This window comes from Bos mutus, chromosome X (assembly GCF_027580195.1).
Source record: "Bos mutus isolate GX-2022 chromosome X, NWIPB_WYAK_1.1, whole genome shotgun sequence".
NCBI lineage: Eukaryota > Metazoa > Chordata > Mammalia > Artiodactyla > Bovidae > Bos > Bos mutus.
In genome coordinates, this window is record NC_091646.1 from 22,357,350 (window position 1) to 22,384,641 (window position 27,292).

Below are 27,292 nucleotides of genomic sequence, written 5' to 3' on the forward strand. Positions count from 1 at the left end.
TAAGGCTGTATCCAGCACTTGTCCATCAGTCCATTTCTGTAAAGAGTTTGCCAGATTCACAATGATAAGTGAACCAGATACTGAAACCTAAAAACAACAAATTATTTTGCTTGTCATTTCTTTCTAGCTGATAATAGTAGAACTCTGAATGTGGATTCAACTGCAATGACTCTACCTATGTCTGATCCAACTGCATGGGCCACAGCAATGAATAATCTTGGAATGGCACCACTGGGAATTGCTGGACAACCAATTTTACCTGGTATGCTATTTTTAATCACCTCACAAGTGTTTCTTTTTATTGACCATGTGAACATAAATATAACAGTATGACACAACTTATTTTGAAGTTGACATTTACTAGATTCTGCCTAGAGTGTGCATTTTTGTAATATGAGCTTGATAGCTCATGAATTACAGGGTGGCCTGTAGTTACTAGTATACTCCCTATTGCACTATGGTCAAGCTAGGGCTATATCAGATGCAGGATATGGTCACTGAACATTTAAGTAGTTCATTGAAATAAAAGTACAAGAGAATTCAGCAAGGAATTATAGTTTGTCTAATTTTGTACATTTCTTAAGTGAAACAAATAAACGTGGAGCTAGAATGAGAACTTAGACATCCCCACAATCTTAGGTTCCTAAAGGAAAAGACAGGAGATGCTGAGAAATAACCCGAAGACTATTGTTAACATTGAATAACTGTTCGAATATTTAAAACAAAGTAACCTGTAAGAGAATGAGCACTGTGTACTAACTCCATCTCCACTAAAGATAAAAATCAGAATAAAAATGCCATATCATCTGAAGGGTTTCGTTTAGACACAAAAAACTTCCTGGAATGTCAGAGCAATTAACTATTAAAATGGGTTTGTTAATGTGCCTTGGGCAACTCAAATCTTGTATTGCCTCTGCGTATGACCTTAAATGACCATGAAAGTACTGCGAGTATTGATTTGGAGGGTCACAAAGAAATGTTAGCAAGTAGGCAAATATGCAAATGTAAATTCTTGAATGATTATAAATGATATATGAAATATAAATTTGATTTTTAAAATGGGTTTGTGAAGACATTAGAGAATCACCATATCACGAATCCTGGACTACTTTTAAAACATCCTAAACATTAATCTTCCAAATTCACTTAAGGCCAATCTACACTACTTGCTACTCAAAGTGTGGTCCACATAACCTGGAAGCTGTTAAGAATTTCAGAATCTTAGGCCACAGCCTAAACCTACTGAATCAAACCTGAATTTTCCATTGATCCCCACATGATTCATAAGCTCATTAAAGTTGAGAAACAAATCTAGAATGATGCACATAGGGTTGTTGTGAGAATTAAATCATACTTCGACAATGCCTGACACACACTAAGTGCTCCAAAATGTTGGCCATTTAAAAATCAAAATTAATATACTTCTCATAAACATTTCCTAAAGGAGTAGTGGGTTTTTTGTTTCGTTTTTCTTTCTTATTTCATTATAATAGAATTTAAACTAAAATTTCATGTATTATAGCTTTATATACAGTGGTCCTGAATCACAATCTCATAGTCTAGAGCAACTAGATTATCTGATTTGGCTTAAATATTACCAGTTCATGGAAGTCTGAGATGTATGGGTATATATCTTCAAAAATATCTTGAGGCCAGATCTGCTCTGATATCAAGGTATCTAAACATTAGCTTATATCAGATTATTTGTAAATTACCACATCTAAACATAAATCTGTGCTCACAAAGTAATCTTCAGTGCTTAGCCAGCCATCTACAATGTGGAACAACAAAAAAGGCCTAGCTTTGAGAGTAAAAAGGTCGTCCAAACCATTGTTACAGGCCCAATGCTTGTGCTTGGGTCAATGTTAAGCCTAGAAAATTGGGATTGTTTTCCTAACAGTAGCTCAGATGGCTATTTCTGCAGAAACAGTACCTTCTTAGTATTTAATAACACAGGTTGCAAGGACCAACAGCTTGTGTTAAATCCTGGCTTTGCCACTTTCTAGCTACATGACCTTGAGCAAAGTATTTGACCTATTTCTCATCTGTAAAATGGAGATGGTTATAGTATGTACCTCATAGGATTGCTGTGAAGGCTAAATAATATACTTAGCGCAATGCTTGGTAAGGTTTAACTAGTGTCATTATTATTGCTATTAGTCATTTTACATGTTATTTAAGATAAAGGAAATACTAATATACTTCCTTCAAATGGCTACTAAGCTGCCACTTACATTGAAAAGTACTTGGCTGCTAGGGAGCCAATGTTGGCTCTACTGAGTGTTCCTCACATCCACCCCAACTAGACATTTGTAACCTCAAGAGTGATTTTAATTTCTACTTCAAGCTCCTTTGCCCTCCTCTTGTTTTCTTAAGGACTATGAAGAAATGGCCTCTTAGGGTCCCCTTTAACCTTGTGATTCAATGATCATTTCACTATGCTCCAAGGAAAGTTTTGGAAAACTGTCTTAGAAATACTGATATTTAGTTCAGCAGTGCCCCTCTCTTAAATGTATATGCGGCAATAGTGCTAAACTGAGATACACTTGGTAAAGCTATGTGTAAAATCACTTCAATTATATTTGAAGTGATTTTTTTCTCCTTTCTGTATTATTTTTGGAGAAGGCAATGGCACCCCACTCCAGTACTCTTGCCTGGAAAATCCCATGGATGGAGGAGCCTGGTAGGCTGCAGTCCATGGGGTCGCTAAGAGTTGGAAACGACTGAGCGACTTCACTTTCACTTTTCACTTTCATGCATTGGAGAAGGAAATGGCAACCCACTCCAGTGTTCTTGCCTGGAGAATCCCAGGGACCGGGGAGCCTGGTGGGCTGCCGTCTATGGGGTTGCACAGAGTCGGACACGACTGAAGTGACTTAGCAGCAGCAGCAGCAGCAGCAGCAGTGCCCCTCTCTTAAATGTATATGGGGCAATAGTGCTAAACTGAGACATACTTTGTGAAACTATGTGTAAAATCACTTCAATTGTATGTAAAGTGATTTTTTTCTCCTTTCTGTATTATTCTAGGAAAGCGGTTTAATCATTGAGATTAGAATGTGGGCCCTGGATATAGACTGCCTAGGTTCAGATAAATCCCTGCTCTGCCATTAAGTAACTGTGTAACCTTCGACAATTTACCTAACCTCTCTCTGAGTCAGTTTCTCCATTTGTCAAACAGAATAATAATAGCATCTATGACTCGGCATTGTCATGAGGATTACTGAGTTAATACATGTAATGTAAAGTCTTAGAATGATGCCTGACTCACAGTAATTCCTCAATGAAGTCAGCTATGATTATTTATTATTTCAAGTTCACATCTGATAGATGACTCACACAAAAAAGTTGAATTATGACTTATTTTTGTTCTTAACAACAACGAAGTATAATGAATGCAGGGGCACATTTGTCCCTGGAGAAGCACTGGACAGTGACAGGTAAAGAGAACAGTATGTGTCTGACAGTGGTGATGACTGCTCCCTATACATCTGGTAGGGGTGTCCAGAGAAGTAGAAAGTGGGCACTACACTCCAATGCTGCCTACCCATCTTCTTGCTAGAGTCTGGGAAATAGGGGGGCTGCCATAGTTTTATATCATATTTTAACTGAATGGGATAAAACATCCCCCTACTCGTCTTCCTACTGCCCCAAATTCCTTACAATGGAAAAGGCAGCAAATGAGCCATACAGAACTGTCTCATCTGGCCTATCTCTGACAATAGAAAAGGCTTTGTCAATGATGAAAAACAAATGATACATAAGCTTTCTTGACGTCCCCCAGAGAGTCCAAATCCACATTGTCATGGATGCTGAGTCTCTTGGACACATATCTGTCATCAGGGCAATGTCTAGCTTATTACATTCATTGGATGGGGAACAGAGACAGGCCATCTCTGGGGTTTGGTGTGGAGCTCCCTTTCATCTAACATGGTGTTTTTTTGGACAACTGCTGTTCGATAAAATTAATCCACAATGATGCCAGATTAGAAGGTCCCCTCTGGCCAGTGCCTATCTTTCCTGCAAGAGCATTTGCTTTTCCAAGCTGGTCAAATAAGATTAATGTTAGTTTTCACATGAAGGGAGGCACCAAAAAGAGTCGAGCTGCCTCCTTAAGGAACATTGTTCTGCCTGTCATCCCGGATGAATCCAAGAATGGACCATTTAAAGGGTACTCGCTGAATACTGTGTGTTGCTTCCTTTATTTTCGCCTAAATTAAAATATCCTTAGCAACCAAATGGAGCCTGTGAAGTCCCAAAGAAGAAGTGTCCCTCATTATGGTGTCTCCACTGTATTGACTATGCCTCCTCCATAATGAGAGATGTTGGAAAATGTGGACTATGGACCTTATTCCCAGAGCAAGACCCAGCCCATCTATGAAAACTGTCATTGTAAGAAAGAGGTTCTCACTGGACATAGCAGGCAAACTCTGATGAGAACAGAAAGAAAGAATGAAGATGTGTGACACATGATAGATCACTGTGCTCCAAGCTCCTCAAGGAGGCCCGGACTTGGGTTTCTATTATTTTAATATTTTCCACAAATTAGAATGTGCCTTCAGTGGCAGATAAGGTTGAGATTCCGAGAAAGGAGAGCACTATTCATCATCATGGTGGACACTTCACCAAGAGCCAACGATATATAAACCAATGTACCAAATAGAACCAATGTCTCTCAGAAACAAGCTTGAATCCTACCAAGTGATGGCACTCTCAAGATTTCCCAAGGAAACTATTATGAAGAATCCAGTAAAGTGTGATGGTTTATGTATTCATTTATACAAGAAATATTTATTGAGGCCTGCTGTATGTGAGAAGCCCTCAGTTCAGTTCAGTTCAGTTCAGTCGCTCAGTCGTGTCCAACTCTTTGTGACCCCATGAACTGCAGCACGCCAGGCCTCTTTGTCCATCACCAACTCCCAGAGTTTACTCAAACTCATGTCCATTGAGTCAGTGATACCATCCAACCACCTCATTCTCTGTCATCCCCTTCTCTTCCTGCCTTCAATCTTTCCCAGCATCAGGGTCTTTTCAAATGAGTCAGTTCTTTGTATCAGGTGGCCAAAGTATCGGAGTTTCAGCTTCAGCATCAGTCCTTCCAATGAATATTCAGGACTGATTTCCTTTAGGATGGACTGGTTGGATCTCCTTGCAGTCCAAGGGACTCTCAAGAATCTTCTCCAACACCACAGTTCAAAAGCATCAATTCTTCAGTCATTGCCTTTGAGCTCAGAATCCAGTGGCAGAGGCAGCAAAGTCTGTATCACTGCACTACAATGAAGCAAGTGTCATAGTAGATACATATGGAAAAGTTTTGTTTCATCCAGGGTGGAATGGAGGAGGTGTTAGGTGGGTAGTGGTGATCAGGGAAGTTTCATAGAAGGGACAACATTTGAGCTCAGTGTTCAGGGATATATAGTTAAATATCAGGTGAAAAAGACAAGGAACTAACAACAGTCCAGGCAGAGGAAATGGGACACCAATGACTGGAAGGTATGCAAGATTATACAGTATGGGAACAATTGTTAAATCCTGAAGTGATTTCCATCACCCATTCCACGAAACATTTTTTTTTTTTTTGGTGTAATAAAGTTTTATTAAAGTGTAAAGGAGATAGACAAAGGTTCTGACATAGGCATCAGAAGGGGGCAGAAAGAATACCCCTCCACGAAACATTTGAGGCCGCTTTTAAAAAAGATTACAATTAAAGAGAAAAATTACAAGTAAAATAAACCATCATCTGGGAAAATATAAATGAGAATAGAAGGTGAAGGCCATGTAGGGAGATTAATTAGAATTCAGATGTATAGGTCATAGAATCCCACTCAGTTTCTAAAGGGGAGCTGCACTTGTGACCAAGTAGCCAAAACAAAGGCAATGGCATCCCACTCCAATACTCTTGCCTGGAAAGTCCCACAGACGGAGGAGCCTGGTGGGCTGAAGTCCATGGGGTCACTAGGAGTCGGACATGACTGAACGACTTCCCTTTCACTGTCATGCATTCGAGAAGGAAATGGCAACCCACTTCAGTGTTCTTGCCTGGAGAATCCCAGGGACGGGGGAGCCTGGTGGGCTGCCGTTTATGGGGTCGCACAGAGTCGGACACGACTGAAGTGACTTAACAGCAGCAGCAGCAGCCAAAACAAAAGGGAAACCTGATCAGTTATATAATTTGCATTTTCCCTGTAGAAAAAATATACCAATCCTCAGGAGAAGTCAAACTGTTCATGGCACTTAACACATGTGTATCTGTGTTTGACACCATAGTTCTGAAAGGATTTTTTCATAGAAATCTTCATATATAGTGGTGTACACTAAGATAGTTGAGCCATCTCCAAAGCCCACACACTGGGATGTAATCCAGGACCAGTTGATTCTGCATTCCTTAGTCTGATGCAAAGTGTAGAAGCTAAGAATATAGTGTATTTTTCATGAAGCTGTATTTGCTCAATTGAAAGGACTATTTTTTATTCAGAGATTATAGATTTCCTATATTTTTGGTTTTTAAATGTTCTGTCTTTTATGAATTGCAAAATGGTACATGGTTAGTTTTTGTTATTTTTTTCCATGTCTTTTCTTGGCAAATTAAGAGGTTGGCAACCTTAAATATATAGATGTATATGCTTTTATCTTATTCATCTCTAAAATCCAGAAATCTAGGAACCAAAGATGAGGTGTGAAATGTCCTCCCTAATGCCTTCCCAAAGGTGTTCACAGCGTCCCTGAATCTGCCAAATGTTCTAACAAGAACACAAAGAACAAAATAGGAAGGAATAGGGGGAAGGTGGGCTATAAAGATAGATAATTGCAAAAACTTACACTAAAGAAATAAAGCTTCATTGGTTGAAATTTGGGATCAAAGTTGATATTTATTAAGGAGAGTCTTTATGAGATGAAATTATACCACAAAACCCACCCGAGCCCAGCTTACTGCCTCGTTTGTCATTGTACATTGTTCATGTACAACATGAACCAGGCCCTGTCTCAGCTTTCCAACTAGCCTGAAGCAGGGGTTTTGATGATCTTCTGGAGAAGCAGGACAGATTTTTGGTAGAATTTGAGAGTCCCTGTGCAAAAACTTAGAAATTTCCAAGATGGCTCGTTGTAAGGTCAAGATCTTCTCACATCTTAGCCAAGCTGTCCTTAGAAATCTGTGTTCCCTCTTCAGGTTGTCTGCCTGTAAAGTTTTTTCAAGGATCTGTGTAGAGAGGAGGCAGTCAGGACTGTAGTGAGTTAAAATTTCTCAGTATCCAGGTGTAATTCATTTTCTAATGAATTTTGTAGGAAGTCTAAAGAGATAGCAATAATGTACCATAAATGTATACCTGAATTGGTATCATAATTTTCTATAAAATAGCTTAATTATGCATATATAATTAGATCCTATTTGGAACACTTATTTTAGACTAATCCGTAGTTGCATTTCAGTGGTTTTATTGTGCATACAGATTACCTCCTTGTGATCAAGGGTCTCTGGAATACCTAAAAGATTAGAAATGCCTTTAATGGATCCAGGGGGACTTGGTTGGGGAGAAGTCATCTTTCTGAGGGCAGAGCGGGGCCTCCAGCCAGCCAGAACCAGGGTCCAGTTCTGAAAAAGCAAGCAGGGTAGTAAAAACCCCAGCTCCTATATCTGCCTATCTCTAGTTCATACATTGCTACAATTCCAACTTCACCTGTAAGTCAAAGTTGAGACTTCGGATTTATTTATTTATTTTTATTGGTTCCTTCAGTATTCTTCTTTTAAGATAATCCCAACTTCTGTAACCACAAAGTTGTGTTGTCTGGCCTTAATTAGCTTTGTTGCTGTAAGATAGCCCCCTCCAGTCCATCTCGAGTCTCTCTGGTTATAGAGCATACAGGATGGTGCTTGGAGAAAGAATGGGCCAGACCCAGGGCTGAACCCTTCCCTTGAGCCCTCTAAGGATGCCACCTTGGGCCAGTCACCTCTCTCTGACCTCCCGTTTATCCCTCTAAATTGTGGGGATTAAATGAGATAATTCTGTTTCAGAAACCATCCAGCATTGTGTTTGAAATACAACTCTCAAAAATGCTACTTTCTTTCCCCAAATCATTACCGCAGTGAAAGTCAGTTGAGACTTTGGATGTAGAACAAAGGCCTCTAAATCATCTCACACTGTGACAATACATATATTGAATATGTCAACAGGAAATTTTGGCTGTGGAGATAAGCAACTTTAAGAAAGCCTTTTGGACAGGAACATTTGAAGGACTCTGCAGGTTGGATAGGTAGAAAACAGAGTTTATTCTCACAAAAAGTATTGTTTTCTTCCTGCGGACCCATGGACTTTGTGAAAAGCAGAGTAGACTAATGTTTGTCCAACTCTTTGTGACCCCATGGATGGTAACCTGCCAGGCTCCTCTGTCCATGGAATTTTCCAGATGAGAATACTGTGGGTTGCCATTTCCTCCTCCAGGGGATCTTCCCAACCCAGAGATCAAGGTCACTTCTCTAGCGTGTCCTGCATTAGCCAGTGGATTCTTTACTGCTGAGCCACCTGAGAAGCATGGCACCTTGGCGGGGACAGATAAAACACTAGACTCGGGTGGATCCTTCCTTCCCATTTACACTAGGACCCTCTCCACATGGTCTCTCCAGCATGGTAGTCAGACTTGTTACATTGTGACTGAAGCTCCCATAAGCAAGTATTCCCAGAGACAAGTAAACATTTTCTGTCTCTTGAGGCCTGGCCCTGAAAACGTGCACCACATCCCTTCTGCCATATTCTGTTGGTCAAAGCAGTTCTAGAACCCATCCAGATCCTCAAGAGGATGGGACATAGACCTCACCTCTTTACAGAAGGGGAATCAAAGAATTTTGTATCTACCTTCAATCCACCACGCTTGGAAAAAAGAATTATACAGAAACATTTTGTTATTCATCTACCATGTTTTTCAGCATACCTGTTTCACCTTATACCTGTAATTAAACTAATTCATGAAAACAGTTGCCATAGTACACTGAGAGGTGGTGCAGCGGTTAAGAGCATTAGAGTTAAACCGATCTGGATTTGAATCCTAGGTCTTGTCTCAGTTACTGGCTGTGTAACATTGGGCAAGTGACTAAACCCTCTGAGCCCCAGTTTCTTTATCTATAAAAGGAAAGATAATAATAGTACCTAGCCCACAGGTCATTTGGAATGAGATTATATTAGCACAGTCCCTAGCACAATGGAAGCACCCAATAAGCAATTATAGTGATGATAATAATAATTGATGATAAAGCATTGTAACTCTTTGCATGGCTTTTCCCAAACTAAACTATGAGGTTGATGATTTTGTCCTACTCATTCCTTCAACCTCAACACCTGCAGAGGGGCTGGCATCGAAATATTTAAGGACATACAAGTAGATAGACATGGGGAAGATTGGACGGCAGCAGAGAAATGACATTTGCCTCCGTTGCAGCTCCCTGGCTCGGATAGACACAGAGAGCAGGGGACAGTAATATTGCTTAATAACTACTCTAGGTTGAGTTAAGTGCAAGTTGCTAGGCATCAGGAAAACTTAAGGCTACACTGAAACATTACTTAAAAATCATGTAATGGAGATGTAATAGAGCTGCAACTCAGAGGAACAAGCTGGCCCAACTACAAAACAACATTTGCAGCATTTCCATTAAACTAAAGTTTGGAAAATACATAAATCAGAAGAGGGAATACAAACCAACATCTTATGACAATTCCACCAACGGCTATGTCAAGAATCAAGAAGGCAGTAGGGAAAAGGTTTTAGAAGAAGATATGGTAAAAGCAAAACAGAACATTTATTGTGAAAGTACTTTGGGGGGATACCTTGGCCTATTCCACAACCCTTTTATAAAATAATTTCAAATTCCTAACGTAAAGTGCTAATACTATCTACATATTGGCTGTATTCCTCCAGTCAGAATAGGATCTGGAAAAGGAAGAGAACTTTTCTGGTATTCTGTTCCCAATGTATTTTAAATTATTGGACTTCTTTGATTTTTTTCAGGTTCCGCAATACTTCTGTAAGACCCATGATTTCAAACAGTTATTTTTCTATGTTGGTATTAGAAATTCAAGTCTACTTTGGTCTTCATGGTTGAAGATAAACAAAAGAAATAATCAATGTGATAGGAGCCCTTGAAATGTCATGTGCAATGTACAACCTGCCCTCCAGCAAGCCCTGCTAGGCAGTGCAGCCTATGGAACTCTTGGCATATTGAATGCAAAGAAGAAAGGGAGTTTATCTACTCTGGCTTTAGCCATATGTCATGAATATACTTGCTTTTAAATGAATTTCATAAAATATTAATGTAATCATACTGAAAAGCGCAGTGGTGAGTACATCAGTCAAGAGTTATATTTATCCTGTGTATTTGTTTTTTGTTTGTCTCCATTTATTAGTAGACAGTACATGGAGACAGGCATTTCTTTCTCAGTTGAAGTGGCAAAACTTGTTTAATGAACTGATGTTTCTGTAATCTGTGGTAAGGTGGAGTTGTGAGTGATAGAACTATATGAATAACAATGAGGAGGCAGGCAGAACAATAAAAGGAAGACAAACATTTCAGTAGGAGGGAGAAATAGATGGGATTGTTTAGTTGGCACACAATCTATTCTGATCTTCTCCTACTGAAAATTAACAGTTTGTAAGTGGGGGGAATAATGTTAACAATTTTTCCAAAATCTTATACACAAGAGATCAAATGTTCCAAAGACATAATAGCATTTTTAGCCACAGCGTTCTTATTCTACAGCATAGGAACACAGAGTGTCAGGAGCCCTAAGATCTCCAAGATGGGAAAAAAGTCCTGGACTCCCTGCCCCGCTGTCTAGAGCCTGACAGGAGGCTATCACAAATGTTCGTGGGATGTGGAAGTGAGTGCCTGAACAAATGAATTTACTAGTGTGTGGACACATGTCTGGAATGGAAGAAAGGAAATTTACCTATCAGGACCACCATCGATCAGGCCAGAGCCTTTTATATCTGTTCTGTCCTTTCATTCCTTGAGCTAAATGTCATTGTTTATCCCTACTTTTACCAAAAAGGAGATGGAGGCACACAGATATTAAGAAATATCCCCCATGGTCATACAACTAGCATATGGAGGAGAGTAGAGATGAGAATCACAGGGAGGAAAGAAAGGAGTATGCATGTATGTGAGTGCATGTGTGTGAGCACACACATTCAGGTACAAGTGGATACTTGTGTGTTGGGTGAGATAACATATGAGGGTTAAAAGTAAATTTGTTTTCAGAAAAATAAAATTTCCTCTTAGAAGAAAATATTTTCTTCCCAAACATGTTCAGGGTCTTGGCATCTCTGCATGACAGGCACATGAGAGGATGGGGAATGTCCTAGCTCTCTTAGGCTGGCTTGCAGTGGGTATTGCTTGTGTGCCACCCACCTGCTTATCTGCCCAGTCACAAGACTCCCTCCTTCTGGGCTTAACTGTACCCGGAGTTTTGCTTCTGTGTGAACCACAAATTCTTCCCACTGCTTAGATACACTTCCTTCAACATCTTAGAGAGCCAACCAGGGAGGCTCAGAGCCACCTTAAGGAGACACTAAGGCACTGTCCCTTGGGCCTGAGTGGTAAGCAGGGTAAAGTTTTGGGGGCTAGGGCCTACCACAATGATCAGTACTCCTTATGCAACACTTCCTTTGTTTGCAGTACACTGTGCCTGCCTTAACAGAGGACAAGAATGAGAGGTGAGGAAATGAAGTACAATGCACTCCCTTCTCTCAAAAACGTGCATCTTGTTATAGAGACAAATTTTAAACAATGAAATCAGTACTGCCTTTAGACCCAGGCAAGTGGGGCCCCTGCCACGGGCCCTCACGTCAGGGGACCTCGTGCTTTGGAATGACTGTCTCAGTATTTTGTAAGTCCCTTTCCAGAGCCAAGGACTGGCCGGTAGGTGGTACCATCAGGATAGGTGCCCCAGTCCAGAGCAGGTCCTATGTGGGTCTTGATGCCAAGAAGCACCTTTCTCAAAATTTTCTAGGTTTTTCTCCAGTGTCTGGCATTGACCAAGGCTTGCAGTATCATCTAAGCAAGGGGTCCCAATCTCAAATTGAACCTGTGCGGACCCCAGTCCCCATTTTTCCCCTTTGCACTCTGCAGTCCTTTATGCCACATGTGGATTCAACTGGATGCCCCGAGAAGCTTCTGAACTCATGCCTGTAGAGTCCTCCCAGGGTCTTGGTTCCAGGAGAGTATCCTGGCAAGTAAATCACTCCAGCTGGCTGGTATGGTATTTCTTTCATGGTATCACATGGGCTACCAGAATAGCGTTGGTGCTGATTTGGGGTGAGTCAAATTATATATCTAGACAAACCCCATAAACATATTTGTCTGGGGGCTCCCACACACCCTAGAAGCAAACCTGAAAGAAATATTAATAAAAGATGATGCAAAATAAAATTCAGTGGCAACAGGTATAGAACAGTTTTTGACACAGAAATAAAAATGAACTAGAATTATCTGGAAAGTGTTTTTCAGGGAGTGTGGGACTTTGAGCTAGGCCTTGAACCATGGGGGAGAATCTGGGGAGGCTTGAATGATTCCAGGCAGGCAGGGAGAACAACAGGAACAAAGGCACAGAGAGTAGTTATTTACTGAGCATGTTTGTGCTATGCATTCATCATCTTTATTCCTCACAAATTCCTATAAAAGTAGGTGGAATTAACCCCATTTTGCAATGATGGAATGGAGGTACAAAAGATTCATCTCCTAATCAAATAGTAGAACTAGGACCCAGGTCTGCCTAAACCCGAAAACTGTATGCTTTTAACACCATGCTATAGTGCAAAAATACTGGATGCTTGGAGCTGGTGCACTGGGACGGCCCAGAGGGATGGTACGGGGAGAGAGGAGGGAGGAGGGTTCAGGATGGGGAACACGTGTATACCTGTGGCGGATTCATGTTGATATATGGCAAAACCAATACAATATTGTAAATTTAAAAATAAAAAAAGACAGGAAGTGTTACAAGGGACAATGTGAAGCCTGGTCTGAATGGAGCAGAGAGTGTGTGTTGGGAACTAGTGGAAGGCAAGATCAATGCACAAGACACAGTCATATTATTCAATACAAAAGGCCTTGGATGTCAAAATGAGATATAGACACAAATAATCACTGGCCAAACAGAAACAGCCCTAAAGAAAAATGCACAATTATAATATTTAAGGTCCGGTAATGCTAATAATGTGTTTTCCTAAATATTTTGCCTCTGTCTCAGAAAGACCTTTGGTTTGAAGCTTATAAGGTAACAGTCTACCTCTACTTGATCTTGCCTGGTATAATTGATTATTCTCTATTTCCTCTCCTTTTTTTAGATTTTGATCCTGCTCTTGGAATGATGACTGGAATTCCACCAATAACTCCAATGATGCCTGGCCTAGGAATAGTACCTCCTCCAATTCCACCAGATATGCCAGTAGTAAAAGAGATCATTCACTGTAAAAGCTGCACACTCTTCCCTCCAAATCCAAGTAATACTCTGCTTTTTCTCCACACAAGTCAAAATGTTTTGGTGTATCAATCCTTTATTATTTGTTTTGGTATTAAGAGTCCTGACAAGGCAATCAGTGCCTATAAAGTGGTAGCTTCTGGGAGGGAACCTAGCTTTGGAATTGAATTCAAAATTTAACACTCTTAACACAGCTTAAAGTGAACTGGCATTCTAGTTCCTTTTTAGGATTGAATGTTGTTGAAAGGGGGCTCAGGTTATTTGAGTGGAGAAAACACGAATAGAGAAGCCTCCCTTAGTTCTCTGCTGAGAGTATGGCAAAAGTATCGTTTTTGTTAACAGCCCCAAGATTTTTAAAGGTGAATGGAAAGAGCAGGTGCAATGGGAAGAGTAGGAATCTGGTATGAGTGACTTATCTTCTCCAGAGCCCACCAACCATGTCTGATAAGCCTTGATCTGATTAAGTCTGATAACCCCAGTAGTTACTCCTGCCTGTCTCTTACATCCTCTCAGCAATAAGGTCAGGTGATTTAGGGACTCTCACAGTCTCCTGATGCACCAGTCTGATCTGCTTCTCTCTTATTTCTTCATTAGAGAGTATCTCTACCATTGATTCCTTCCCCTCTCTCTCATCTAACATTTCATCCAGGTCCTTGTCACATATATAGAACCCTAAAAGTCCCGGGGTTCCCATTGCCCAAAGATTCAAAGTCCAAATTCTGGACTTCAAAAGCCTTTCACTGGTCTGCTTTGCCAACTTAAAGAAAGACCCGCAACATAAGAGTTGTGAGTTTAAATTTTATTCAGGGTCTTGGTGAGGACTACAGCCCAGCAGACAGCAACTCAGTTTGCTCTGAGTAAAACTACTCCAAAAAGGTAGGAGAGAGCTCAGCTTATCTATGATTTTTGGCTAGGAAATCTATACAGTCAAGCATATGTCTTCATAAATGATTACTGCTAATCACCAAGAACAGATATCTCAAGTGAGTGACTTTAGTGCTTTGCTATGGATGGGAGGCTTCAAGAATGCAGGGTCATTAAAATTCTTCTTGAAATATACACTGAACTAGCCTTAGGGCCTGCCTGTCCAAATCACAGAATGCCTCATCCTGCTTTTCATCCTGAATTCCTCTCAGGATACATTGTTGGTCAGCAAATGCAGTGGGTTGTGACTTAACCCCTGTAGAACTGGGTGGTGATCAACACACTTTGTCTTAGTGACCCTAATTTTCCTGTCTCCACAGCATCATGTGACCATCTTCAACATATCATTTCTGCTTGCCCACAATCCAGTCAAATTCAACTCTTATTTAATCTCACTCCCTTCTCCAACCTACCTCTAAGCCTACCATCTCCCAAACACTTCCATGAGAAAGGTACTAAAATTAAAACAGTAGTTAATCATTTATCATTCTAATACATTTTCACTAAAATATTGGGGGCTAAATCCAATGGATACTTTTTAGCCCTTATATTACTTTATTTCTCTACTATATTTGCTTCTTGAAACCTTCATCCTTCTTGAAACATTAGGTCATTTGAAGCTGCTAGAATGACCACCAGAGAGATTTGTATAGATCAAGAGGAGGATAACAAAGCAGGACACCCTAAGGAATTCTAATGTTTCAAGAGTTAAGAGAGAAAAGTTTCTGTACACTCCTTAGCAGCAAAAGTCCTCAAAAGACTTCATCTTTACCATTTCCAGTCTTTCTCTTCTTCTCTCCTAAATCTTCTTCATTTGGGCTTTTGTCCCACCCCTCTATCACAATGTCCCTTGATTAATAACACTAATGTATTCAGCACTCATAAAGTTAGACAAGCATTCTCATTCATGCCTGGAAACCAGTCATTTATAAGGACCATGACAGTGACATTTATATAATATACTTTTAAAATATTTGATAAATTAATAGATAACAATGACACTACATTATAATATGTATTGATTTTATGGCACTAGTTGCTATAAACTTTTTTCATACCTTTAAAAAAAAGGACACTAATGATTTCACAATACTAAATCCAATGGTCAAGTCTCAAGTCTTTTCCTGATTGACCTAATAGCTCTGAATGACACAGTTGACTATTCCTTACTCATTGATATACTTTCTTCACTTGACTTCCAGGACACTACACTATTTATTGGTTTTGCTCCCCACACTGGTTGTTCCTTGTCAATCTGCTTTGCTGATAACCTTCTGTTCTCACTGACTTCTTATTATTGGAGAGTCATGTGACTCAGTCCTTGGACCTCTTCTCTGTCTGTACTTATACTGAAAAAAAGTATGCCAATGATTGTTGTTTGTTGTTGTTTTAGTCACTCACTAAGTTGTGTCTGACTCTTTTGTAACCCCATGAACTATAACCTGCCAGGCTCCTGTGTCCATGGGACTTTCCAGGCAAGAATACTGGAGTGAGTTGCCATTTCCTTCTCCAGGGGATCTCACCAACCCAGGGATTGAACCGACATCTCCTGAATTGGCAGGTGGATTCTTTACCACTGAGCCACCTGGGAAGCCCCATGCCATTGATACTCTAAATTACATTTTTAGCTCAGAGCCTGTCTCTGAACCCTGAACTCATATCCTACTGCTTATTTGATATCTCTACTTAGATATTGAATAGACATCTCATATTTAATATGTTCAAAACAAAACCCCTAATATTTGCCCCCAAACCTGCTCCACTAATATCCTTCTCCATCTCAGATAATGGCAACTGCATCCTTTCAACTAATCAGCCAAAACTTAAGGGTAATCCTTAATCTACTCTCTTTCCCTCACACACCATATTTAATCTGTTACAAAACTGTGTCAAGTCTACCTTAAAATATATAACTAGAATTCTACCATTTTCATGATAATTACTGCCGTGGCCCAGTTTATACCCACAATAATACATTTTCTGAACTATTGCAATATTCTTCTAATTGTGCTTCCTCTTTCACCCTTACCCCCTATAAGTTCTTCTTAAGAGAGCAGACAGGAGTGATCCTTTTTAAAACCTAAGTCAGATCATGTCCCTCCTCTACTTAAAAGCCATTAATGACTCCCTGTTTTACTCAAAATAAAGGCCAAAGTCTGTTTAAAGGCACAGAAGGGCCTCCCTTTCTCATACTGTCTCTTTGACTTTGTCTCTTACAACTCTCCTTTGCAACACCCATTGTTCCAGTTATATGGGCCTCCATGCAGTTCCATGAACATTCTAGGCACTCTTCCATCACAGGCCTTTGTATTGGTTCTTTCCTCTGCCTGAAATACTCTTCCCCTAAATATTTGCCTGGCTAACTCACCTGCCTCCTTCAAGTCTTTGCTCAAATGTCTCTTCCTCAGTAACCCTGACAACCTATTTAAAAGTTCAGTCCTCCCTGCCACATTCACAGTTCTATTTACCTCTCTATTTTTCACTTAATACTTACTACCTTTTAACAAGCAATTTATAGAATGTAAACACCACAAAGGGGCTTCCCAGGTGGTGCTGGTGGTAAAAAACCTGCCTGCCAGTGCAGGAGACCTAAGAGACCCAGGTCTGATCCCTGGGTCAGGAAGATCCCCTGGAGTAGGAAACAGCAACTCACTCCAGTATTCTTGCCTGGAGAATCCCATGGACAGAGGAGCCTGGTGGGCTACAGTCTGTGGAGTCTCAAAGAATCGGACACGACTGAACACACATGCATGCGTGCACACAAACTCCACAAAAGGAGGAATTTTTGTCAGTTTGGTTCACTAATATATCCCCAGCACTGAGAAAAGTATCTGACATATAGTACATGTTCAATAAATATTTATGAATAGTAGAGGGATGGATGGATGAATACGGAAGGAGAAGTCAGAGGTCTAGAAGTCAAGAGAACATGAGGTAATTACACGACATGCTGATCACTTCCTAATCTATTTTTTCACTCCATGGCTCTCTTCTGAGCTTCAGACACATATAGCCTACTGACCACTAGACTTTTCTAGGTGGATCTACATCAAATGTGCAACAACAGTATTGAAGTATTAATAGTGAGCAAACTACCAGATTAAAATCGAGGGAACTGTGTTTTACCCCAGCTCTATCACCTGAGGGAATCTTGGGCTAGTCACATGACCTCCCTGGGTCTGTTTCCTTGTCTGTAAGTGAGGCTATCGGGTTAGGTTAGCCTAGATACTTACAAGGTTTCATCCATTTCTAAAAACATGATTCTTGACATTAAAAATGGAGCTACCAGAATAATTGTTCACCTAGGCAAAAGTCCCTCAAAATGTATATTAGGCAAAGCAAAAGCAAATGAGTAGAGTTTTGTGCCTTTAATGAAACAGGCAGTATGGGTATAATAATTAAGAACCCCAAAGCAACATAGGACTGGTGTCATATCCCAGATCTCTGTCACTAAATAGCAATGAAATCCGGGGTAAATAGCTTAACCTCTCTGATCTAGACCCAGCAAAATCAATTCTGGTCTAAAAATCCAATGGATGAAACTAGACTGGCGCTGACTGTGCACTCCTAGGAGTCAGTGAAAGTGTTAGTCGCTCAGTCATGACTGACTCTTTGCGACCCCATGGACTGTAGCCCACCAGGCTCCTCTGTCCATGGAATTTTCCAGGCAAGAATACTGGAGTAGGTTGCCATACCCTCCTTCTGGAGAATCTTCTTGACCCAGGGATCGAACCTGTGTCTCCTGCATTGCAGGCGGTTTCTTTACCATCTGAGCCACCAGGGAAGCCTAGGAGTCAGAGATATGGCAAAAGAAAGCTCTCTGGAACACAGGTACTTTTTTTTCACAAGGTGGCTATCAGAGATTTACTGCATTCCCAATTAACAGTCCTCAGTTGGTATAAGAAGAGAAACAACACCCTCTCTCCAGAGAAGTCGATTCTGTGAAGATTTTTCACTTCGGCTAATAGACCTTCTGTGTGGAGAGGTTACATTTTTCATCTACTGTGAAATAACAGTGACCATGAAGTAACTGGTGGAATATCATCTGATATTTGTGTGCAGGCATGTGGGGAAGCACCCAGGAGCCAGAAAAAGAGCAATCATTTCATTTTACCACCTCAAAACCCGCTGAACTTATTTTGGCTCTTAGGGCTGGGCTCTATAAAGAAAATTAGAGAAAGTGGATAAATTAATAGATTCACTGGCCTTCTGATTACTTCCAATCAGTTGGGATTACATTAAAATATACCCGACCCCTGCTGATTGTCTAGGGGACCTTCAATCTTGGGCTGTCTGATGAAATCAACTCAACAATTTTGCAGTATGCAAATTCTGGCAAACCAGTTGAGTGGTCTGTGATGCCCCTTTGAAAAACAGGGTGCAAGTGGTTTATTGGTGGAAGTGGTTTATTTGATGTGCTGCTCCAAGCCTCACTTCTCCAAGATCAGCAGTGACTTTGATCTGAATGCTGATTGTCCCAACACAGCTCCCCAGAGCGGCTGCTTAGTTGTAATTAGAATTACCAAAAGCTCCTCCTTTTCCATTACCAGAGATTAGAGTGCTTTTTACTCCCAGTTATCTTAAATCTTTTAATGCAGAAGTTTCTTCTTCTCCATCCAGGAGTGGTGATTGGGGTGTTACAGGAGCTTAGCACATTACCTGATTAATAGGTGGACTTTGAATTTGCTCTCCTATGGAGTTACCATTGCTGTGCCCAGATCACTGAATTTCTGTGGGATTGGAAAATCAGGCCCAGACAGCAAAGTGCTTTGTGCTGCTAATTAAAGAACAAGTACTATCCATTAAGGAAGGTAGTACAGCCCATTGCCTTGCTGGTGGCAATACACCTGAATCTCAGCAAATGCTACGTTTACCCAAGGAAAATAAATAAATCCCGGGCATTCTTGACATGACTCTTAGTGGCTTTTATGCTCCTTTACTCAGCAGACAATCACCACAGAATAATCACAGCATCTAAACAGGGTGGTGATTTCATCACAGAATTTTTCAATCCCACAGAAGTAGTCAAGGGAAGGAGCCTTTGTATTGTTGGTATTCCATGTAACTATACTCTTTAGAGTCTCTCAATGGACTTAAAGGTAGACCTAACTAGGTTTGACTCACATTGTATAAAAAGATGATTATTTGCTTCACAAGAATAGTATTTACCATTGAAATCATTTAATAGTAAACTTCAGAAGGATTCAACAACAGGATTCTATTCAAAAGCCTTAGATTTGAAAACATGACTCTAGATGTTTTCTAGACTGAGCAGAACCCTTCGGGGCCCTACAGGCTACAAAAGGCCCTCCATGTCCCCTATTTCTTGTTTGCAGGAAAAGGTTTTGGTCTCCTAGGCCTTCCGTGAGTGCCAAAGAGCAGGTACTAGCAGTTATAATTATAATTGGAGAAGTGATAGCATACAGAAAGAAAGGAAAAGCAGTTAAGAAAGATAGCTTGAACAATAACAATTAAGCAATAAAGCAGAGTGCTAATTCCTCCTCAAGGGATTTGCATAACAATCTGACACAGATCTTTGAGTTGTTATGCAAAAGCTGACACCCCCTTCTCCCTGACCCTCCCCCATCCCAGGTGGAAGATGGTGACTACTTGCTCACCACATGTAGACCCCAGGCTGGTTGGAACCAGAAGGTTGATGATTAAGACTCCCCAAACACCACTCTGTTTCCTCCCCACCAACCAGTCAGAAGAAAGTCATGCTCCCAGCAGCCCTCACCTCAAATATGGCCTTTAAAAACCCTTCCATGAAAGCCATCGGAGAGTTCAGCTCCGTTGAGCATCCCTTGCTCGGTCACTTCAATAATTGCTGTACTTCCCTGGTGGCTCAGACGGTAAAGAATCCGCCTGCAATGGGTGAGACCATGGTTCGATCCCTGAGTCGGGAAGATACCCTGGAGAAGGAAATGGCAACCCACTCCAGTATTCTTGCCTGAAGAATTCCATGGACAGAAGAGCCTGATAGGCAAGACTCCATGCGGTCGCAGGGTCAGACATGACTGAGTGACTAACACTCTCACATTCACTTTCCTTCAGCACACCCTGGGTTCTGGTAGATTGGCTTTACTGCTGGAGCCGGTGGGAGGTAGAGGAGCAGACCCAAGTTCAGGTCAGTAATGGTTTCTCTAGCACTAAGAATGCTTCCTTCCCACACCCAGCCTTATCTAAAGATCTGAATAAAGCAAGGAACTGAGAGTTTAGAAGTCCAGGTCTTAGTTCTCACTCCATTCCAGACTTCTGGTTTGGTTTGGTTCAGTTCAGTTCAGTCGCTCAGTCCTCTCCGACTCTTTGCGACCCCATGAATCACAGCATGCCAGGCCTCCCTGTCCATCACCAACTCCTGGAGTTTACTCAAACTCATGTCCATCGAGGTGGTGATGCCATCCAGCCATCTCATCCTCTGTTGTCCCCTTCTCCTCCTGCCCCCAATCCCTCCCAGCATCAGGGTCTTTTCCAATGAGTCAACTCTTCGTATGAGGTGGCAAAAGTATTGGAGTTACAGCTTTAGCATCAGTCCTTCCAATAAACACCCAGGACTGATCTCCTTTAGAATAGACTGGTTGGATCTCCTTGCAGTCCAAGGGACTCTCAAGAGTCTTCTCCAACACCACAGTTCAAAAGCATCAATTCTTCGGTGCTCAGCTTTCTTCACAGTCCAACTCTCACATCCATACATGACCACTGGAAAAACCATAGCCTTGACTAGATGGACCTTTGTTGGCAAACTAATGTCTCTGCTTTTGAATATGCTGTCTAGGTTGGTCATAACTTTCCTTCCAAGGAGTAAGCATCTTTTAATTTCATGGCTGCAGTCACCATCTGCAGTGATTTTGGAGCCCCCAAAAAATAAAGTCTGACACTGTTTCCACTGTGTCCCCATCTATTTCCCATGAAGTGATGGGACCAGTTGCCATGATCTTAGTTTTCTGAATGTTGAGCTTTAAGCCAACTTTTTCACTCTCCTCTTTCACTTTCATCAAGATGCCCTTTAGTTCCTCTTCACTTTCTGTCATAAGGGTGGTGTCATCTGCATATCTGAGGTTCTTGATATTTCTCCCGGCAATCTTGATTCCAGCTTGTGCTTCTTCCAGCCCAGCGTTTCTCATGATGTACTCCGCATAGAAGTTAAATAAGCAGGGTGACAATATTCAGCCTTGATGTACTCCTTTTCCTATTTGGAACCAGTCTGTTGTTCCATGTCCAGTTCGAACTGTTGCTTCCTGACCTGCATACAGGTTTCTCAAGAGGCAGGTCAGGTGGTCTGGTATTCCCATCCCTTTCAGAATTCTCCACAGTTTATTGTGATCCACACAGTCAAAGCCTTTAGCATAGTCAATAAAGCAGAAATAGATGTTTTTTCTGGAACTCTCATGCTTTTTCAGTGATCCAGTGGATATTGGCAATTTGATCTTTGGTTCCTCTGCCTTTTCTAAAACCAGCTTGAACATCTGGAAGTTCACAGTTCACGTATTGCTGAAGCCTGGCTTGGAGAATTTTGAGCATTACTTTACTAGCGTGTGAGAGGAATGCCATTGTGTGGTAGTTTGAGCATTCTTTGGCATTGCCTTTCTTTAGGATTGGAATGAAAACTGACCTTTTCCAGTCACGTGGCCACTGCTGAGTTTTTCAGATTTGCTGGCATATTTAATGCAGCACTTTCACAGCAGCATATTTCAAGGTTTGAAATAGCTCAACTGGAATTCCATCACCTCCACTAGCTTTGTTCATAGTGATGCTTTCTAAGGCCCACTTGACTTCACATTCTAGGATGTCTGGCTGTAGGTGAGTAATCACACCATCGTGATTATCTGGGTCATGAAGATCTTTTTTGTATAGTTCTTCTGTGTATTCTTGCCATCTCTTCTTAATATCTTCTGCTTCTGTTAGGTCCATACCTTTTCTGTCCTTTATCGAGCCCATCTTTGCATGAAATGTTCCCTTGGTATCTCTAATTTTCTTGAAGAGATCTCTAGTCTTTCCCATTCTGTTGTTTTCCTCTATTTCTTTGCATTAATCGCTGAGGAAGGCTTTCATAGCTCTCCTTGCTATTCTTTAGAACTCTGCATTCAGATGCTTATATCTTTCCTTTTCTCCTTTGCTTTTCACTTCTCTTCTTTTCACAGCTATTTGTAAGGCCTCCCCAGACAGCCATTTTGCTTTTTTCATTTATTTTCCATGGGGATGGACTTGATCCCTGTCTCCTGTACAATGTCACAAACCTCCGTCCATAATTCATCAGGCTCTCTGTTTATCAGATCTAGTCCCTTAAATCTATTTCTCACTTCCACTGTATAATCATAAGGGATTTGATTTAGGTCATACCTGAATGGTCCAGTGGTTTTCCCTACTTCCTTCAATTTAAGTCTGAATTTGGCAATAAGGAGTTCATGATCTGAGCCACAGTCAGCTCCCGGTCTTGTTTTTGCTGACTGTATAGAGCTTGTCCATCTTTGGCTGCAAAGAATATAATCAATCTGATTTCGGTGTTGACCATCTGGTGATGTCCATGTGTAGAGTCTTCTCTTGTGTTGTTGGAAGTGGGTGTTTGCTATGACCAATGCATTCTCTTGGCAAAACTCGATTAGTCTTTGCCTTGCTTCATTCCGTACTCCAAATTTGCCTGTTACTCCAGGTGTTTCTTGACTTCCTACTTTTGCATTCCAGTCCCCTAGAATGAAAAGGACATCTTTTTTGGGTGTGAGTTCTAAAAGGTCTTGTAGGTCTTCATAGAACTGTTCAACTTCAGCTTCTTCAGCGTTACTGGTTGGGGCATAGGCTTAGATCACCGTGATATTGAATGGTTTGCCTTGGAAATGAACAGAGATCATTCTGTCGTTTTTGAGATTGCATCCAAGTGCTGCATTTCGGACTCTTTTGTTGACCATGATGGCTACTCCATTTCTTCTAAGGGATTCCTGCCCACAGTAGTAGATTTAATGGTCATCTGAGTTAAATTCACCCATTCCAGTCCATTTTAGTTCTCTGATTCCTAGACTGTCAACGTTCACTCTTGCCATCTCCTGTTTGAACACTTCCAATTTGCCTTGGTTCATGGACCTAACATTCCAGGTTCCTATGCAATATTGCTCTTTACAGCATCGGACCTTGTTTCTATTACCAGTCACATCCACAACTGGGTATTGTTTTTGCTTTGGCTCCATCCCTTCATTCTTTTGGAGTTATTTCTCCACTGATATCCAGTAGCATATTGGGCCCTTACCGACCTGGGGAGTTCCTCATTCAGTATCCTATCATTTTGCCTTTTCATACTGTTCATGGGGTTCTCAAGAATACTGAGGTGGTTTGCCATTCCCTTCTCCAGTGGACCACATTCTGTCAGATCTCTCCACCATGACCCGCCCATCTTGGGTTGCCCCACGGGCATGGCTTAGTTTCATTGAGTTAGACAAGGCTGTGGTCAGTGTGATCAGATTGGCTAGTTTTCTGTAATTATGGTTTCAGTGTGTCTGCCCTCTGATGCCGTCTCGCAATACCTACCCTCTTACTTGGGTTTCTCTTACCTTGGTCGTGGGGTATCTCTTCACGGCTGCTCCAGCAAAGCGCAGCCACTGCTCCTTACCTTGGACGAGGGGTATCTCCTCAGGGCCACCCCTCCTGACCTTGAACGGCTGGGACACACTGCACAGAAGCACACCGGCTGCCACGCACTGCGCAGAAGCCTGGCCATGAGGACCCACCCCTCGCCCAAGGTCAGGGGCGGCGACCGAGAGCACCAGGCTTCGACGGCGCAGGAGCAGCCGAGAGGAGCTACCCCACATCCGAGGTCAGGGGCAGCAGCCGAGATGAGCTACCCGACGCCTGAGGTCAGGGGCGATGGCCAGGAGGAGCAATCCCACGTCCAAGGAGCTGCGGCTGCACGGGCCCAGGAGGGCCGAGAGGAGCTACTCCACGTTCAAGACTTGTGGTAGGACTTTAGAAAGCCACAGATTGGTAATTAGGAAACCTGGGTTCTATAGTAGCAAATAACGATAACCCTGTAATAACTACAATTTATTGGGAGTCTATCTAGTACTAGGCATTGTACCACATTGCAGTAGAGGTAGTAGATTATTGATTATCCTACAATATCCCTTGTAAGGTAGGGGACAGTATCTCTATTTTAAGATGAAAAAACAAGGTTATCAGAGGTTATATAATTTTCCCAAGATTATACAGTTGTTTGATAAATCTTAATCATAATTTAGGTTTAAATCCAGGTTTCATTGCTCCAAATTCATGTTCCTTCTCTTTCTGTCTGACGTGGTGACCTTGAGTAAGTCACCCAACCTCAGTCAGCTAAGGTTTTTTCCCTGTAATATTAGAAGCTTAGGCCAAGTCAGTGGTTTTCAACTAGAGCTGTACATCAGAGTTGCCTGAGGAGGTGTAAAAAAAAAAAAAACAATGCACAGGCTGCACCCCAGATTCACTAAATCAGACTCATCTGAGTGAAACCTAGGCATTGTTCGTTTGACTCCCAAGTTGATTCCAGTGTGCTGCCAGAGTTGAGAATCACTGACAGTGACGTCTAGAATCTTTTCCAATTACTAAAAACTCAGAAGTTAAAGTCTCAAGAGATTCTGGACATTTTCCTTTTTGACTAAAACTAACCTCTCCAGCGTAGATGACTAAGACATTTCAGATTCCTTTTCACTAAATTATCTTCCTTTTCCCTTTATACTTCTCCTATGGAACAAAAAAAAAAGGAGTGGGTTCTTGAAATTACAGACATTTAAAATTTTAAGAGAAATTTTGCAGTTTCCCAGAATACCTCCACCCCTTTTATTGACTAAATAGAAGGGGAAAGGGCACCATGAGAATTTGATTATTCTGACCCACACTAAGAGGACAGACAGTGGTAGCAAAATGAGGAAGTTTAAGATGCTAATAACTGAGGCAGCTCTCAAATCATCTGCTTGCCAACTTGGATAAGAGTCAGGTGGGGGCCTTGGCCTAGTCTGCAAGTGAGACTCATTTATTTTTGCATGTGAACTATAATCACTTGTTGTTGAGCTCTCCAAATCTTGAGCTGGGAGAATTATTGTTAAGAGCTGAATGGGAAGAATGGATAACACAAAATAAATCCTTGCAGATACAAAACCAACACTAGAAAACCGTTGACCATCATGCTTTGTTTTGTTGGGCTATAAACTGTAGAGTTTTGCTTGGAAAATGCTTTGATAGATATAAATAGCAACACAGAGCTGGCGGATACAAAAGGCTTTATGTATAAGATAAGTGAGTAGAAAGCACATTTTTAAAGCAGACGGAGAATCGTCTCATTAAGTAGATTTTTAATAACTCTCTACAGCCAAATTTATCTAATTTTATTTAATGATTTCCCAGACAAGCTTACTTTTCCTCTAAATGCTTCATGATTGGACTTCACCTCTCCAGCAAAGAATCAGAGGAAGAGTTTACTGGAATCAGAAAACAAAAAACCTGAAAAGGATGGTCTGTACACTGGCTGACTCTGTCAAGCAAATTATTCCGATGGCTTGAAATATTTTTGTAACTGTTCACCTCTTTACTGTCAAATTCACCCCAAAACAGTTCTTTCAGTAAACATGAACAGAATACAATGACCACAAACTTTACAAACAAATCCTTGTCTCAAGGACCCAGGTTCTAAGAATTCCCTAAAATAAGAGTTTAAACCCAGTGGGATGTCTTTCCACTAACTGTCTTCTTTAGGAAAATGACTGAAAATTGGACTGGGTTGTCACAACAAAAGTAAAGAACAAAATCAAAGAACATATGATGGGGCTGATGGGGCTGAGTCTTTATCATATATATATATATATATATATATATATATATCATAGTCACCAAATCATTGAATAACATAAATCTCAGGTTCATGCAACCAATTTGCTATGAAACCGAGATGAGCATCTTAGAGGCCACATGCTTCTGGGACTTGAAAGCAAAAGTGTGATGGGGACAGTAGGGTTATCTCTGGGACATGTTAAGTTTCTAAGAGGTCTGTCCCAAGCAAACATTTTAATTTCAAATGCTTTTGCACTTACACTTAGATCTTCCACCTCCTGCAACCCGAGAACGACCACCAGGATGCAAAACAGTATTTGTGGGCGGCCTGCCTGAAAATGGGACAGAGCAGATCATCGTGGAGGTATTTGAGCAGTGTGGAGAGATCATTGCTATTCGGAAGAGCAAAAAAAATTTCTGTCACATTCGCTTTGCTGAGGAGTACATGGTGGATAAAGCCCTTTATCTTTCTGGTAGGTGTTTAGTCATGAGGACTGTGCCCACCAGGTATGACACAGAGACTGGGGATCAGTGTGTTTGCATCTGTGGCAGCTAAAGTGAAAAAGTGCAAGTGACAGTTGCTCAGTCGTGCCCAGCTCTTTGCGACTCCATGGACTATCCAGGCCAGAATACTGGAGTGGGTAGCCTTTTGCTTCTCCAGGGGATCTTCCCAACTCAGGGATCGAACCCAGGTGATTGGGCTTAATGGCAACCTCTCACCTTCATAGATGAAAAATGTATGTTACAGCCCAGTATGTTCCTTTAAAGTTCCCATGTAGTGCCAGTTGCCATGTTCAGTCACTTCAGTCAGGTCCAACTTTTTAGGACCCCATGGACTATAGCCCACCAGACTCCTCTGTCCATGGGATTTCTCCAGGCAAGAATACTGGAGTGGGTAACCATGCCATCCTCCAGGGGATCTTCCCAACCTGGGGATCGAATCCCCATCTCCTGTGTCTCCTGCATTGCAGGTAGATTCTTTATCACTGAGCCACTGGAGAAGCCCCAGTTGCCATGGGATAACTCCAAAACTCCTTACTTGGAACATTAAAGGCCTTGATTATCTGTTTTTCCTGTCACCATTAACTCCTAATCCTTCCTTTCCATACCATGTCCTAACCACA

At 41.3% G+C, this 27,292-nt stretch overlaps 1 protein-coding gene across 4 annotated transcripts in view; it reads left to right on the forward strand.

Annotated features, from left to right (window-relative positions):
• The window catches only part of ENOX2 (ecto-NOX disulfide-thiol exchanger 2), a 175,820-nt gene that overhangs the window by 89,408 nt on the left and 59,120 nt on the right, over nucleotides 1–27,292 (forward strand). For all 4 annotated transcript variants that reach the window (XM_005907902.3, XM_070365802.1, XM_070365803.1 and 1 more), the window contains exons 2-4: nucleotides 128–262; nucleotides 13,327–13,482; nucleotides 26,435–26,641. In XM_005907902.3, the coding sequence (XP_005907964.2) occupies nucleotides 166–262; nucleotides 13,327–13,482; nucleotides 26,435–26,641 (460 nt within the window). In that variant the 5' untranslated portion in view covers nucleotides 128–165. The remainder of the gene's footprint in view (nucleotides 1–127; nucleotides 263–13,326; nucleotides 13,483–26,434; nucleotides 26,642–27,292) is intronic.